Raw genomic sequence first — 15,261 nt, forward strand, 5'->3', positions numbered from 1 at the left:
CCTCATCTACTCATTGAGTGGGCCACCCAATATAAGCTATGTATGGTCATTAATAAATAACAAAAAATACAAGAGCGGTCCACTCAATGACTGGATATGGATGATTTTTGCACAAGGTGGTCGCTGTGATGGGGCCAACCTATTAGACAGGTCGGATGCAGCACACACATGAAAGGCAACAACAAGGCACATCAAAGTTGAATCAGGTCCGGCCTTTATTCGACTCGGAAGCTAGCCCCTTTACTTATTTCAACCTTTAGAAGCTAACGTGTTCTCTGATGTACAATGTAAATGGCATTTTCTACTTACATCCTGTAAATATAATGTATTTTCAGTTTTCATCACTTCAACTCCTTGCTGTTTGAAATTTTTTGTAACCATCACATTTTTCAGTAGTTTGGAATTTTTGAGTTTTTGCAACGAAATGAAGGTAAACGTGGTTTAGCACACCCAAGGAATGACCGGAGACTGGCCGTCTGATTCAGTTCAACAGAAACCTCGAAAAGGGATGCTGGTGCGGGCCTATCATGATGTGTGTGACTAATCCATACCGTACATCTATGTTTTTAGATTATTTTATGCAATGGGCTCGATTATGAGGAAGTGTGGTGGGGTCCACAAGAGTGGGTTCTACCTCAATGTGAAGTGTGGTGGGGCGATCTATTTGATTGCATCGAAAGGACCAATGAATTGGGATTTCCCTAGAGCCTCCAGTAGCACAGCGGAGACAGCAACGGGTTCTCTACCCCTATGGGGATGGAGCAACGGAAGTCTTGAGAATCCAAGATAAGGTCACGAGCTGGTTCATAAGAGTCTGTTCAACCTCATTCTTTGGTCATGCGCTACACTGATCTCTGTGTATCTACTGCGGGTGTGGATATAACACGATAAATCATTGTGTGGCATACACAAGACTTGTTGATTAAGTACAGAAACTAAGCTGCCAGTGCTTTGTCTCCTTGCACACAATCATAATATAGGTTATAAAGTCTGATTAGTTCAAAATATATACTTCAAACCATTACAAAAAAGTTCTTTACTCGGAAAGGACAAAAGAGTTCAGAGCATCCACACCTAAACCCACAAAAACTCCAAAAATAACCACATCCAAAAAATATCTAAACCACCACATAAAGCAAACCTAGACAACACCCATTATCTAGTTGCATTTGGCCTCACATAGGATGATGGTCCACGGTCCACAGATGCGTTAGCTCAATGATAGAACATGAGCTGGATTGTCATGACTACGAGGAGATTAAGGACGCATTGGACCACCGCCAGATCTGCATCGGCCTCCACCTTTGTTTTAGTTGTGTGGTGAGTGCATGGGACCCATGTTTTCCCTTATGTGGGAAGGTGCTGGCTTGAAAACAACCTGGAAGATGAAGCCTCCCCGTGATCATGAGTTGGAGGAGCATCACCATAATCATGTTTACCATCATATCTGTCGTGATGCTGCAATTCTCCCACTAGCACGTTGGGGTAGAACTTCCCATGACTATAGCTAAGGACATGTGCATGTCATTCCTTCCAAGTATAGTAAGTACTCGGGCTTCAGCCATTGAGAGCAACGTAAACCTTCCTCACCTGTGGTGAAAAAAAAAAAGAAAAAAAAAGAATAAAAAAAAAAAATCAAATGTAACATGAACTGCGAAAAGATTATGGGCAAGGTTACTAGTAGCAGAAAAAAAAAATAAAAAAATCTGTCTATCTCAGTTTACTGACATCAAAGTAGTGTGCATAAATTGACATAATACACTACATAAACTCGAAAAATATGTTGGCTGAAAACTCACTGTTCAGCACATTCTTTCAAGTTGCATACTAATGGCCATTAACAATTACAAATACAAGTAAGGGATGGATAGATGAAAACCTGTATCTATGTACATTCGAATAATTGGTGACTGAAGTCTCATGTAATCATCCAATCTATCCATTGTATATGGAATGCATAATATACCTTGCACTTTAAGCTATATTAGGTAAATACCAACCTATTTTGCATCACCAGTAGATATTGACTATATCCAAAATAAAGTATGATCAGCTATACAATTACAAAACCATGTAAATGAGGATATATGTGTACCGACAGTCCAACAAACACAAAGGCTAATTAATCATACATACACGTCCAAAAATATAATAAAATATAAAGTGTTAAGGAAGATCAACATCAACCCCCAAAAGAAGAACAATACCCGCCATGTACCATTCTACCAATTTCAGTCTAGCAAATTATTTTGTACATTACCTATACCACAAATTCGAACCTCCTATCCTGTGGGAGATTCAAAAAAGTTGCACCATATGATTCCCTCTTTGAGAATAACTTCGTCACGAGTAGCAACATTTGTGACGATAATTCCTCTACATTGTATAGGGCTGAAATGATTTGCGACATTCATTTGTAATCTTTGCCCTCTTTTATGGTAATCGCAATTACTTTTAATGCGTCGGCAATGTCACTCATACCATATCCGATTGGGTCACCTGATCGTGACACCTTTGCCTTCTTATGTGAGTTGGCCATGTTGTTTGTGTTTGCTGTGTCAAGCACGTTCAGACTAGGAGTTGGGATGTTAATACCATCGAGGCTATCACACGACTAACGAATGTTGGATGCACTATTATTGTAGTCATCTGGTGATAATGGAATAGTGTCTTCGTTCAAGTCAATCGTCTGTGAATTCCAGTTGTCGGTATCCTTAGAGTAATGCGGAGTGTTCCCCGAATTGAAGTTCCCCGTAATACAATGGTGTCCACTCGTGCGATAATTTTCCAAGATATACTCCATATCATCATACCTTAGATAGGGCTTCCTGCGTACGTGTTGTGCAAATGGATGTGACTGATAGGAATAAGAAGGTTACATATTGTTATTCAATAGGACATCTGACTATAAATATAAATTTTTTGATCATGCAATTATACGATGAGGCAATGATTTCTCACCTGAATGTAATCCTCCCATATAGCATCTAGAGCAACAACAATTTTGAAATCGTCATCCCACTCGAATCCACTCGAGCCTCGTAGATCACGTACCTCAAAGTAATGTGTTTTAACTGTTCAGAGTTGGTTTATAACATTTTCCACATTAGTTTGTATTCAAAATTTGTTCCTAATGTTATGCACAACATGCTTATACGACTCCTTAAATCCATTGCCGCTCTTCTTCCTGAACATAACAATATTCATGAGCATGTCCAGAAGACAATTGTCCATGTCATCAGTCCAACGGATCAACCTATTTGCTGAGCCACTGTCGTCAGATAGTTTACTCGTATATTTTTTTTTAGAGTTTTCTTAGGCATTGTTGTGGGTGTCGTCTTAGGTGTTCCTTTATGCAGGGATCATCCCAGACTCTTTATGAGTTTCTAAGGTTGTGTCCTCTTCTTCAGTGACATTTCTACCATGCAAACTTCGGATATCTACAAGATGATCATGAGATTGTGGATTACTAAATATTGTATTATAAAATGTGATAAAGTATAACAATATATGAAACAACGTTATTACTAAAACATGCTGTGGGTAAAAAAACATCGTTGTCCATGTATACATACTATTTAGTTGGCCAAAAGTCAAAGTGGATTCAAAAGAACTAACAAAAATTCCAAAAAACTTCTATTTTGTAGTTTAACATTCATTTAAATTTAAGTTTCAGTGACACACCGGATGTGTATCATCTCACAACTTTGTGATGATATTGTCTATAAATTTCGTCCATGCATCTCTCATGTTGTATTGCATTTATGATGATGCGACTTTCATTGATGGTAAATATCTCTACCAGTGACGGTATCACCACTTCTGTGTCATCCCTTGATGTCCCATCATCATCTACCAATACATAGATGAAGTTGTGCACCAAGCAACATGCGAGGACAATCTTCGCTTGCGTGTGGATGGGGTACTGTGGGGCGGCCTTTAGAATTGGAAACCTTACTTTTACAACTCCAAAGCAACGCTCTATAGTATTTTGCAGTTGAGCATGCATGTAATTAAATAATTCTTTCTTATTTGAATGGTTACAGCTTATTCGATATTCGCTTAGATGGCAGAGGACACCACAATATGGTTTTAAAAACCCCAGTGCATTAGCATATCTGGCATCAACTATGTAGTATCTACCCACAATATAAATCAATATTTCACATACTCATGTATTCCATGTGGTGCATATGTCCTCTATATCTCTTTAAAGATTGTGACTGTTATCGTTTGGAATCTTCAATTGATCGTCTGATATGGTAAGGGAATTATGCAAGACACGTGCATTTGAGGTGGATCTTTCCTATCCCAAGAGCACGTATGTGAACTTCATACCAAAGTCACAAACAACCATAACACTCCAGGAGACCATGCCCTTTATATTTTGATAAACACTACTCTCTATGGTTGGAACATGGGCTGACATGTGTTCCATCAAATGCATCGATACGGTCTTATATGGATGAATAACATTTGTAAGTTGGGTAGGAATTGGAAGAAATAGACTACAATTTATTAGGCAATGGCTCGCCTAGAAGTAATTGCTCCAGTGAGGGTTCATGCTAATCTCCGTTGGATTTTCTGGTCTTGATTGTTTGATGTAGTATGGGTATATAGTCAATATTGCATTCAAAACTCTATTGAAATAACGACTTATGGTTTCACCATACCTCACAAGCGATGTCTTATTACCCGATTACGGACATTGTGTCTAATAGTATGTAAGAACATTACTAATTGTTCTTCCATAATTACATGTTTCGCATTGAATAGTGTATTTTTGTTGTGGAAGATAGAGCATAGAGTAAGGAATGTTTCTTTACTCATCTTAACTGAGAAATGCAATTTGGCTCATTGGCCATAATTATTCCATTAATGATTTATTCCTGTTCGTGATCTAAGCGTCTCGGGGGTTTCAAATTAAATATTTTCAATAGTATTCTCCAGCAGCCATAGCCACCGTTGCGGCAACAATCATAATTGCAAAAATTATTAACTCCTCTTACGTGCATCCATGATCGATCCGATAATGTTACTAGGTTCAGATTGAAAGAATAATTGGAACTTTAAGAATGTATTAATACAAATCATTTGGGTAATCCCAATGTATTAGTGTATAAAATAATATTATGATTATTCCGGTTTAGTCATGCTACACTTGGTCACCTGAAAATATATTCACAATTTGAAACTAATAGTTAGAATGGTATTACAAGTTTACTTTAACATTACAAAACTGAAATCCATTGATAATGTAATTGACTACGTATATGTATTCAGATGAAAGGTTACTATAAGAATTAAATTATACTCGATGAAGCATAACATTAACTTCAATATAATTCTGTTTGTTTTCAAACAATGTATTCAACACGAATGTCATCTCTATAATCCACATCTGTCACCCCCACTGGTTCAAACCCACATCTATTGAATGATCTAAAGAATGATGATGAACCTAGATCAACAGTTGAATCAATCCACACTGTCCATCCAAAGATCATGATGGTTCCACCTAGATCCATAGTTGAATCAATCCACATAGTCCATCCAAAAATCATGATGGGTTGCACCTGGACCCATAGGTGAATTAATTCATATCGTCCGTACAAAAAACCCATGCTTTTTTGTTCATACAACATTATCAAATATCCACAGAAGTATGGACGACGTAATCAAGGGCATACCACACAACACCAATGACGGTAGACTAAGTTCCCCCATTACTTTCTATGTTGTGGTCCACTGTGTCAGCCAGTTTGGAAGAATTTCATTCTAAAATGAATACTCTATAATATCAAAGCTGGATGGACGGTGTGTATTTCTCCCATAATTGCTAGAAGGGCCTTACTATTGGGATGGACACGAATTGTCTCCCAAAACTTGGGAGATGATTACTAGACTCAATGTCTGGCTTCGGGTAGGTATACAACTTCTCACGAGGCCAAAAAGCCATGTCCAATGTACATGTCCCTAAGAGGAAGCATCAGAAGGCAAGGGCCACCTTCTTCCTAAACAACCTTCGGCTATAAATGGTTTCATTATCATAATCGTTATGACATATTAAAAATATGACTATAAAAGTAACAAAAAAAAATACATATCATTCAATTATTTCAGCAAAGGAAGCATTTCTTATCATGGATCATGGAGATAATCATGGCCGTATAGAAGACAGATATGGATACACACCTGGATTTCTAATATAGCTGATACGGAACAACGATGGAATAGTGTCTCACCTACCTCCGTTGCCTTCGACAATCAGTGTGGTGATTCCAGCATTGCTAATACAATGAAAACAAAATTTCGAGGGTTACAATGGGCATGCATTAAAGTAAAACATCACATGCTAATGTGTGAGGGCATAAACAAAAGGGATTTCATCTTTTGCTAGGAAGGGAGATACCAATTACCATTTACTATTGCAAAATATTGATTTTAATAATAAAAAATAATATATATATATATATATATATATTATAAAAAGTTTGAAAAACACCTTTTCTGTGGGTTTTGGGAATAGTCCCACATTGAAAAAAGAGAAGTTTTTTTAGTATATATGATATTGGTGGAGTATTATAATACTTACCCACCTAGTTTGAGGAGAATCGGGGTTGCTTGTTCCAGGCATGGGCTCGGGCTAGGTGCGAGATCGTTGGTACGTGAGGCAATGTGGCTGTAGAGGCGTTAGCGGTGCACCTTACACAAACACGTCAACCGGAGGGTCGCTCCTTCTCGACCTTACACGAACCAGAGCGAGACATGTGCGAGTTGTGGTGTAACTAAGTGGCTAAAGTGGGTGGCTGGCGGGAAGAGTGACTAAGAGGATGTCCCTTAGTTTTATAGAGGCTGAAAAGTGACTGTTGCAGCAGAGGTGTAACTCCTCATGCAATTCATTGTAGAGACATGTTGAAACACTGCTGCATGACTAGCCCAACGGCTAGAAAATAGCTAGCTAGCTCTCACACACACTCCAGCAATACCCATATGAACTAGAGCCTCTCCCCTCTTCTACAGACCTAAATTCAGTAATACAGCAAGGTTGATCATAATTCACAAAAGAATCTTTTATTTCTTCTGGGATTTTTCATTTTTTCTGTATTTCTGCCAAATCGTGTAACAGAGTTCCATTAGTAGGCCTTCGTATTTGCTGAATGTAGACCCATATCAGGCTCGTCGTATCCTAGAAGCGGTTTGCTTGTAACCTTTCAGCATATTCAATTCACTTGAGTAGGGGTAAATAACGCTTTGAGGACAGTGTTCCAATTGTGCTTCAACTTATCCTTATTTCAGATCATCTTGGATTTTTGGCTTTCATATTTTACAAAAAATATTAGTTTTGTAATTTTTCCAACACTTACGAGTAGTTGAGCGGTTAGTTAACCAAAATCGAGGATTTGCGACGGACCAAAACCCAAAAAACGACGGATTTCGTCCGTCGCTTGGTCTATTGCTGTTTATTGGGTCTTTTTTGTTTCCGACGGATAAAATCCGTATCTGCGACGGATAAGTTCCGTCGCATATTACCGACGGATAAGATCCATCACAAAAAATAGAAATCCGTCGCGGAAATTCTCAAAAACCACCCGCGATTTTCGTCATTAAAAATATTAGCGACGGATAAGGTCCGTCGCTAATATCAGGTGAGTGACGCCCGTCGGTTGATTGTTACTGTTGAGAAATTAGCGACGGATTTGGTCCGTCGCTAAAATATCTGTAAATTTCGTAAGAATATCGTATTATTAATCTTACACCTGATAGTCATTCAAAAAATAATTCACATGATTGTTTAATAAGAATCCCATTCACATAATTGGTAACAACTCAATTCAATAAAGAGGAAATGGCTAAGTGGGGCCATTTGAATGGACTACTATAGGTACACCTTTCTTTTCAGATAATTCAAATCAAACCATAATTAAGAAAAATTATAATAGACTGTAACCTGTAGGACAAACAAACCATCTTCAGCCAAAACAGATTCAGAAGAACTCTTCCATGTATTCATGGCCAACTCCTATCATCTCACTGCAATAAATAAATAAATAAATAAAAACACCAATTGGGGAATGCAATTTAATTCTGTTAAAAGTTGGAGTTTCAGCAGTTGCTGGGAAATCACCATGATATAATCCTGCATTGGCTGATGAGTAGTCAATCATCATGTCAATGAATCCAATGGCCTTGGCTGCACGGCTTCTCAATAGACCTGAGAGTTTTCATCAATGTGAAAAATGTCACGACAGGAAGATACTCTAGCAAGTACCATGTCTCAGAAAATAAAAGTAGAAAGATAACAGTCATACTAGCAGATATTGTATTAACTCGAATCTTGTGGCGCCTTCCTGCTTCAAATGCAAGCACCTGCCAGATCAGAAAATGTTATAAATACAGCCCCATTTGCTCCAAGAAAAAACATATTTTGCATTGAAGGCAGCAGACCGGCCAGCTACAAAAATCTCACCTTGGTATCACTCTCTAGAGCAGCTTTAGCTGAACTCATGCCCCCACCATATCTGTATGCATTAATATATAAAGAACAACACAACAACAAGAATCCTTTCTTTTATAGTTCTGGTTTACATGGGCTGCTAAAATTACAGGGTGTGTAAATCAAGTTACCCAGGAATGATCCTTTCGGCAGCAATGTATGTGAGAGAAATTGATGCACCACCTGCAACATTACATGAACCACAACTTCATATGGTAAGTTCACTGCACATGCATACAAATATAGAGGTTGGCTAGGCAGCCCATCTACACCAAGCCACAAGTTCCAACAAGGCACATGGTGCCAATCTCAGCCATTCATCAAGTGGTCCCACAGTGCAGATGACCCTAGCTAGCCAAAAAATCAGGCAGCCCAATTTTATTTATTTATTTATTTATTTATTATTATTTTTTTTTTTAACTTTTTCGTTTTTTGAGAAGCTTGCCTGGATTCATTATTGGAACAAAATGCTTGAGCAATGACACATAGGAGTAACTTGATGCTGAAATCGCTGCAAGGTATCCATTTCGGGATGTCTCTAATAGAGGTTTACTGACCTATAAAGGAAATTACAAGTTAGACGAAAACAGCAAACATAAACATGAGAAGGGGCATGAATAATATAGTTACTACGGTACCTCTGGGCCATTGGCGAGAGAGTGCACAAGGATGTCAATGCTCCCAAAGTCATGTTTTACTAATTCAGCTACTTCCTGTGAAGGAGTCAAAACTGTGTTTGAATGAAAAACAACATAGTGGTAGAGGTCAATGATAAGGAAGACCTAGTGCTAAATCAGGAAGGAAATTTTCACGATCTAACATGCATAATCACACATAAAACATAGCACTGTATAAGATAACGATTTGTTAAACAAATGCAATAAATGAGGTACTTAAATTACCCATGAGAATAACTCACAGTTTGGTTTCATTCATTTTCAGGTCGTTAAGCAACTGCAATGGACATGTAGCTGCAATTTGACATAGAACCTTGGATAATACTTCAACCATTTTCGTTGTTTTCGGTATTATAATTGTAGTTTTGATGTTATTATGATTAGATCATCATCATCTAAGCCTTATCCTGACTAACTGAGGCTACCTACACAAATCCTGTTACGCATTCCAACCTATCAGGGACCATATCCTCAGTTAAACCATAGTTCCTCAAGTCTTTTCTTGCTACCTCCACCCACATTCTTTGGGGCCTCTCCCTTAGAGCCTTCAACTTGAACTGACTCACTCCTAATTGTCACAGTTCTTGGTTTCCGCTGCACATGAAACCATCTCTGTCTATTTTCCCTCGAATGAATTGATGCCTAATTCTATCCTTCATTGTCTTGCCGCTCATCCATCTCAAGATCAGCGTATCTACGACGCTCATCCTATGAACATGTTGTTCCTTGACTGCTCAACATTTTGTACCATAAAGCATGGCTGGTCTCATAGCTATCCTATTAAAAAAAAAAAATCCCTTGTTAACTCATTTTCCTGATTACATGGTTATACATTTTTTGCATTTATATTTACCATGAACAGAATTTTATGAGAACACTATTTTTGAACATCATCATGTAACTGGATGGACATGTTGGCATGTTGAGATACTCTAAACTATATCATCTGAGTTTCTACAGCAGAAAACTGCAGTTAATAAAACTTCAATTGTAGTGGTTCATTGTCTACTATTGAAGTGCTCATGTTGGATGTGTAAGCATCGCACATCGCATTTGAATATAATAAAAACAACTTACAATATAGTTGAAGTTTCATATTATGGAAATACTGGGTATTGGTGTATTAACCCACTAATAAATAATATGAAAAACCTGTGACCCAATATGACTTTTCTACAGGGTTTCTTGGGAATGTGTGAAACCTTAGAAATGACATCAATTTCAGTGAAAAATCCACCTCCTAAAAAACCTGAGGACATTCATTTCTCCCAAAAATGATGTTACATTTATTTCCAAGGTTGAGAAAACACATGAAATGAGAGAACCGACATGAAATTCATGTACAATTGGAATTCAAAACAAACAGCAGAAATAGCCTTAACATTCTGTAAGCATGACAATAGACCTATACTTGTTCTAATAATAAATGTAATTGTTCTGCATTCGTCTCCTTTTTTAATACTTACTACTATAATTTCTCCAACAGTCACTTACAGAACAACCAATTCACTGGATCAGTTATCTTCCTGGATAAGCTCCCACTGTCTGAACTGTATGTCTCAAACTCAAGTGTGTTCCTAGCAAGTCTTTATACATGTTTTATTTTTGTAATCTTATTCCAGTTCTGATTCAACTACTTTTATTTGTCATTAACATCCAAAACAACCACTTTAACAGTGTCATCCCAAAGCATTTTGAAACCATTCCAATTCTCAGGTATCTACTGCTCATATATTCTTTTACACACAATGTTTTCAATGGATTTCAAAGCCTACTAATTTCTCTATTCCTTAACAGTATTGGGGGAAATGTGTTTGTGACGGGGGTTGTGCATTCTCCTTCCCCTTATAACCCTCACCACAATAAGTCAATTGGTCTGAGCGAAAGTAATGCCGCAACAACCAAGTCAAGTGCCCTCGAGAACTATACCAGATCATTCCCCTCATATAAAACTACAAGAGTTTCAATACCAGGTCATGAGTTCAGGCACTCATTCTGATGAGTTAAGTAAACACATCAACATATAAATATGAAAAGGGGCAATGTGCACATGTGGAAGAACACCTCCCATTCCGAATTGAGGGCTTCCAAATCCACATCTTATTGGCAAGGATGATATACAGGCACTTAGAAATTGCATGTGGTAGTAAAGTCAAATTAAACTGTCCAAAAATTATGCTTACTTGATTATCTGACCATCAAGTTGGTAGAGATTTATTGGACAGCAAATGAAAAAAAAATTATATCCAGTGGTCCTATTTTAAGAAGCAAAAGTGTCCATGAATCAGAGATCAAGATTGTTCAACCAATCTGGTTTTAGGATTGTGCCTAAGCAAATAGTGGCTTCCACAATTTAGCCCTGCTGCAAATGCATTCACAGAAGGGGAAGCTTGGCCTAGAGACCTGGTTCAAAAAAAAAAGAAAAAGAAAAAGCAAGATTGTTCTAATCCATTTTTTTTGTGTGCGCAGCAAAAAGGAAGATTAACATAACTGGAAAACTCTTATAATTATTTTAGAATTGATGGGGTGTTTTATAGTCTTGTAATGCAGACTCATAATTGTCCATAGCACAAAGATCACACGAATTGGAATATCCTGTCCCTTCAAAATTTGGACTTCAAGTTTATAGCCATCCAAATTCCAACCACTGAATGGGAAGGTTAGAATGGTCTGATCAAAGTGCTTCCCTACAATGGCAGGTAATACATCATTGTCTTTACGAAATAGATGGTCGAAATTTTTGATTGAAATATATTTCAAAAACAGTCCTTACTGTTCCTTTCATGGGCGCTTGATCCAATGGTCAGAACCACCTGATCATTGTGATCTTAACATGTGTGCAGAAGGGAACAGGAAATGGAAACTACAAGCTTTTCTGCAATTGACAAGCACCATGCAAAGTTTAGGTATCAATTTTGATAGACTAGAAAGTCACAGTTACAAAGACATGAAAACAAAACCCAAAATATGTAGGAATTAGGCGGCTACGGCCAAAGAAATTAGAAATAAAAACTGATATTCTGAAAAAACGGCATCAACTTGATGGAGCAAACTTAAGAAACCATTTCCGTGCTAAAATAAGTAAACATAGATTGTGACAGATGATTTTACTGATTTTGTTAACAACATATTCAGTGATTTCAAAATCATAGACAGCTTATCTCTAACAAATCTAGAACTCATGAAATGTGTATACCTTTGCCAACCTTGCTCTTGAGAACTTTCAACGTCTTAAGAGATGTTGTGAGATCCTTAGCCCAAATGTTACAACTGTCAACAACTCCAGCAAACAGCACCATTAAAAAACTTTGTATTTCCCAATTTGCAGAATCATTCATCAAAATTGTGGGGCATGTTATGACCAAAACAGATTGTGTAAGTTAAGGATATCTATAATGATTGAGTACCTGTCATACAAAGGAGAAGAAAAGATTGGGTGCACCTGGCATGCATGAAGATTTAGTGGGCACATATTTGCCACCATCCAACAATCATGGGTGGGAATCTTAACATGATTTTATAAATTGCGTTCTTCAAATTCAAATTTTGAATTGATTATAGATTCCCACCAAAAATCATTAAATGGTGGGAGATGATGCGCTGCCGGATATCAGTGTTCCCAGTCCGCACTAAAATTCTGCTCTCAGCCATTCTTCTTTACCTTTAGAGAGACCTGCATCAATTTTCCTTACTCCATCTACTGCTGATAGAACTGCATCAATTTGAATAAGTTTAAAATTGATACAAATTAATTGCAAAATAATAATAGAAAGGCAATTGTATAATTAATCTAGAAAAAAAAAAAGAAAAAAGAATTACATAGCATTAATCCCTTAATTTTACATGATTCCTTCATAAATTTTCCTTAAAACAGGTCCATTGAGGTGCTATAATTTTCATTTTTGGACCATCTACTATGTTGGTAGGACCCAATTGCTTCAACAACAAAGAGACCACTTTGTTTAGTAGTCTTGTGGACTGACATCCCAATACATACTAATGGAAAAGGCACTGCTCATGGCAACCAAATCAAGTAGGATGCCACACAAAGAAGACATAACTTAGGCAAAGGGCTTCTTTCCATAGCCTCTTTAATCCACTCAGCTCTCTTTGAATGCTTGTTGGGAAGCTGTAACTTATATGCTGAAAGATCCATGTGCTCCACTTGTTGGTTGGGGATTGCACTCACATTTGAATACCTACATATCAAAGAATACATGGCAAATGTACCACCTGCAACCAAAATAAAATAAAATAATAATAATCTCAAGTTGGCGAATTCAATGCCATGTAATATTTACATAGAATAGAAGTTGCACCACCAGTGATAAAGAACACCCACCATTGAGTAAACATCTACAAGCATTACATCGCAAATTTCCCAGTCATTCACACCCAAAATAGGGAACAGTTGAGTGAGAACACCCACCATTGCAACCTTGCACCATGCAGTGATGTTTACATGCCATCCAACTCATGAGGCTATGTAGTCAAGATGACACTACAAGAAAATGGCCTTTTACTGGAGGTCAAAACCGCCGGTAAAGGCTCCCAAAACCGCCGGCATTTCCCTTTAATGGGGATGGGCACTCTTGCATGTTTACGGTATGCCGGGCACCTATTAAGGTATCAAATACCAATTCATTATTTGAAGTTCTAAAATAAATCACACAAATCCAGAAGATAAAACTAATGAATCAGCAATGCTAATAATCTGATTCAGCCATTGTATTTGGACTCTTCTCTGTATCCATCCATTTGATAGCCGCCAATTGGACAGAGATGATCATCCAATCAATACGTTTTTGGCACTATGCTCCATAGTTCATCCACAATGGAGCCCACAATATGCATACTGATTTGATGATAAAAAAAGACTTTAAGAATACCTTCATTTACAACCCCAGCCTCTTCCTCTAATCCCCAAATTTGAGGATTTGACAACGTCCCAAAAAAGATGTACCTTCAAAATCCCCCATTCGGGGTCCACATTCAAATCTGTAAGCCCTAAAATCCCCAAATCCCTAAATGAGGGTCCACATCGAATTAGGAATCCACAAATTGCTAAATCCCCAAATCCCTAAATCGGTATTGAGATTGAGATTGAGAGAGAGAGAGAGAGAGAGAGAGAGAGAGAGAGAGAGAGAGAGAGGACGTGCGTGGGTAGGGCGTTCGGAAACAGTAGCTCTGTGGTGGAGAGATCAGAGAGAAAGAGAGAGAGAGAGGAGAGGGTGCGAGAGATTAGGGCAGTCTCCGGAGGACGCGGATTTCCTGCGAAAGCCTTTCGCATGAACTTACCTGCACAAGGATGCTGGGTGGGGGCCACTGAAATGTATATGCGAAATTCATTCTGTCCATCCGTTTTTCGAGCTAATTTCAGTAAGCGAGACAAAAAATGAGGTGGATACAAAACTAAAGGGGATCACACAAGAGGGAAAATTGGGGAAATAAATTTCCACCGTTGAAACCTGCCTAGGCTCAACCTTGATGTTTAAATGCTATCTAAACCGTTTATAAGGTCATTCCAAATGGGATTAAGTGAAAAAACCGAAAATATAGACTAATACACAACTTTTATGGCCATAAGAATGCTTCAACGGTGATCACTGAATTACCACTATTTACTCTCGTGTGGCCCACTTAAGTATTGTATACACCTAATTTTTGGTCGCACGTTATAAAATGAGCTCTAAAAATGTATGGACGCGGTGGATTTCACAAAATAATCTCCATGGGCCCCACCCAGCATTCTTGCGCAGGAAGTTCCTGGTAAAGGCTTTAGCAGGAAATGCGCCTCCGTCTCTGACGGGCGCGGTTTGGATGCTGCCGTTACCAAGTTCTGTGGGCCCCGCTATGATGTATGTGTGGTATCTACACCGTCCATCCATTTTTATATATTATTTTAGGGTAAGTACCAAAGAATGAGGCAAAAAAAATAAAATAAAATCTGGAGTGGACCCCACCAAAGAAAACAGTGGGGAGAGTGATTCCCACCGTTGAAACCATCCTAAGGCCCATCATAATGTTTATTTGAAATCCAACCTGTTCAAAAGTTTAAAGACACATGAAATAAGGTAAAACACAAAT

General features: G+C 38.0%; 1 protein-coding gene across 1 annotated transcript; it reads right to left on the reverse strand.

Moving 5' to 3' along the window:
• Window positions 1–7,763: 7,763 nt before the first annotated feature.
• Window positions 7,764–9,508, reverse strand: LOC131250562 (enoyl-[acyl-carrier-protein] reductase [NADH] 1, chloroplastic-like). The gene is made up of 8 exons (XM_058250850.1): window positions 9,488–9,508; window positions 9,136–9,279; window positions 8,943–9,054; window positions 8,629–8,680; window positions 8,471–8,522; window positions 8,313–8,370; window positions 8,129–8,215; window positions 7,764–8,034 (listed from the first exon to the last, which is right to left on the reverse strand). Exons 1-8 carry the CDS (start codon window positions 9,506–9,508, stop codon window positions 8,027–8,029), a joined length of 534 nt encoding a protein of 177 aa, XP_058106833.1. The 3' UTR covers window positions 7,764–8,026.
• Between the last annotated feature and the right edge of the window lie 5,753 nt (window positions 9,509–15,261).

Source organism: Magnolia sinica, chromosome 7 (assembly GCF_029962835.1).
Source record: "Magnolia sinica isolate HGM2019 chromosome 7, MsV1, whole genome shotgun sequence".
Classification (NCBI taxonomy): Eukaryota; Viridiplantae; Streptophyta; class Magnoliopsida; order Magnoliales; family Magnoliaceae; genus Magnolia; species Magnolia sinica.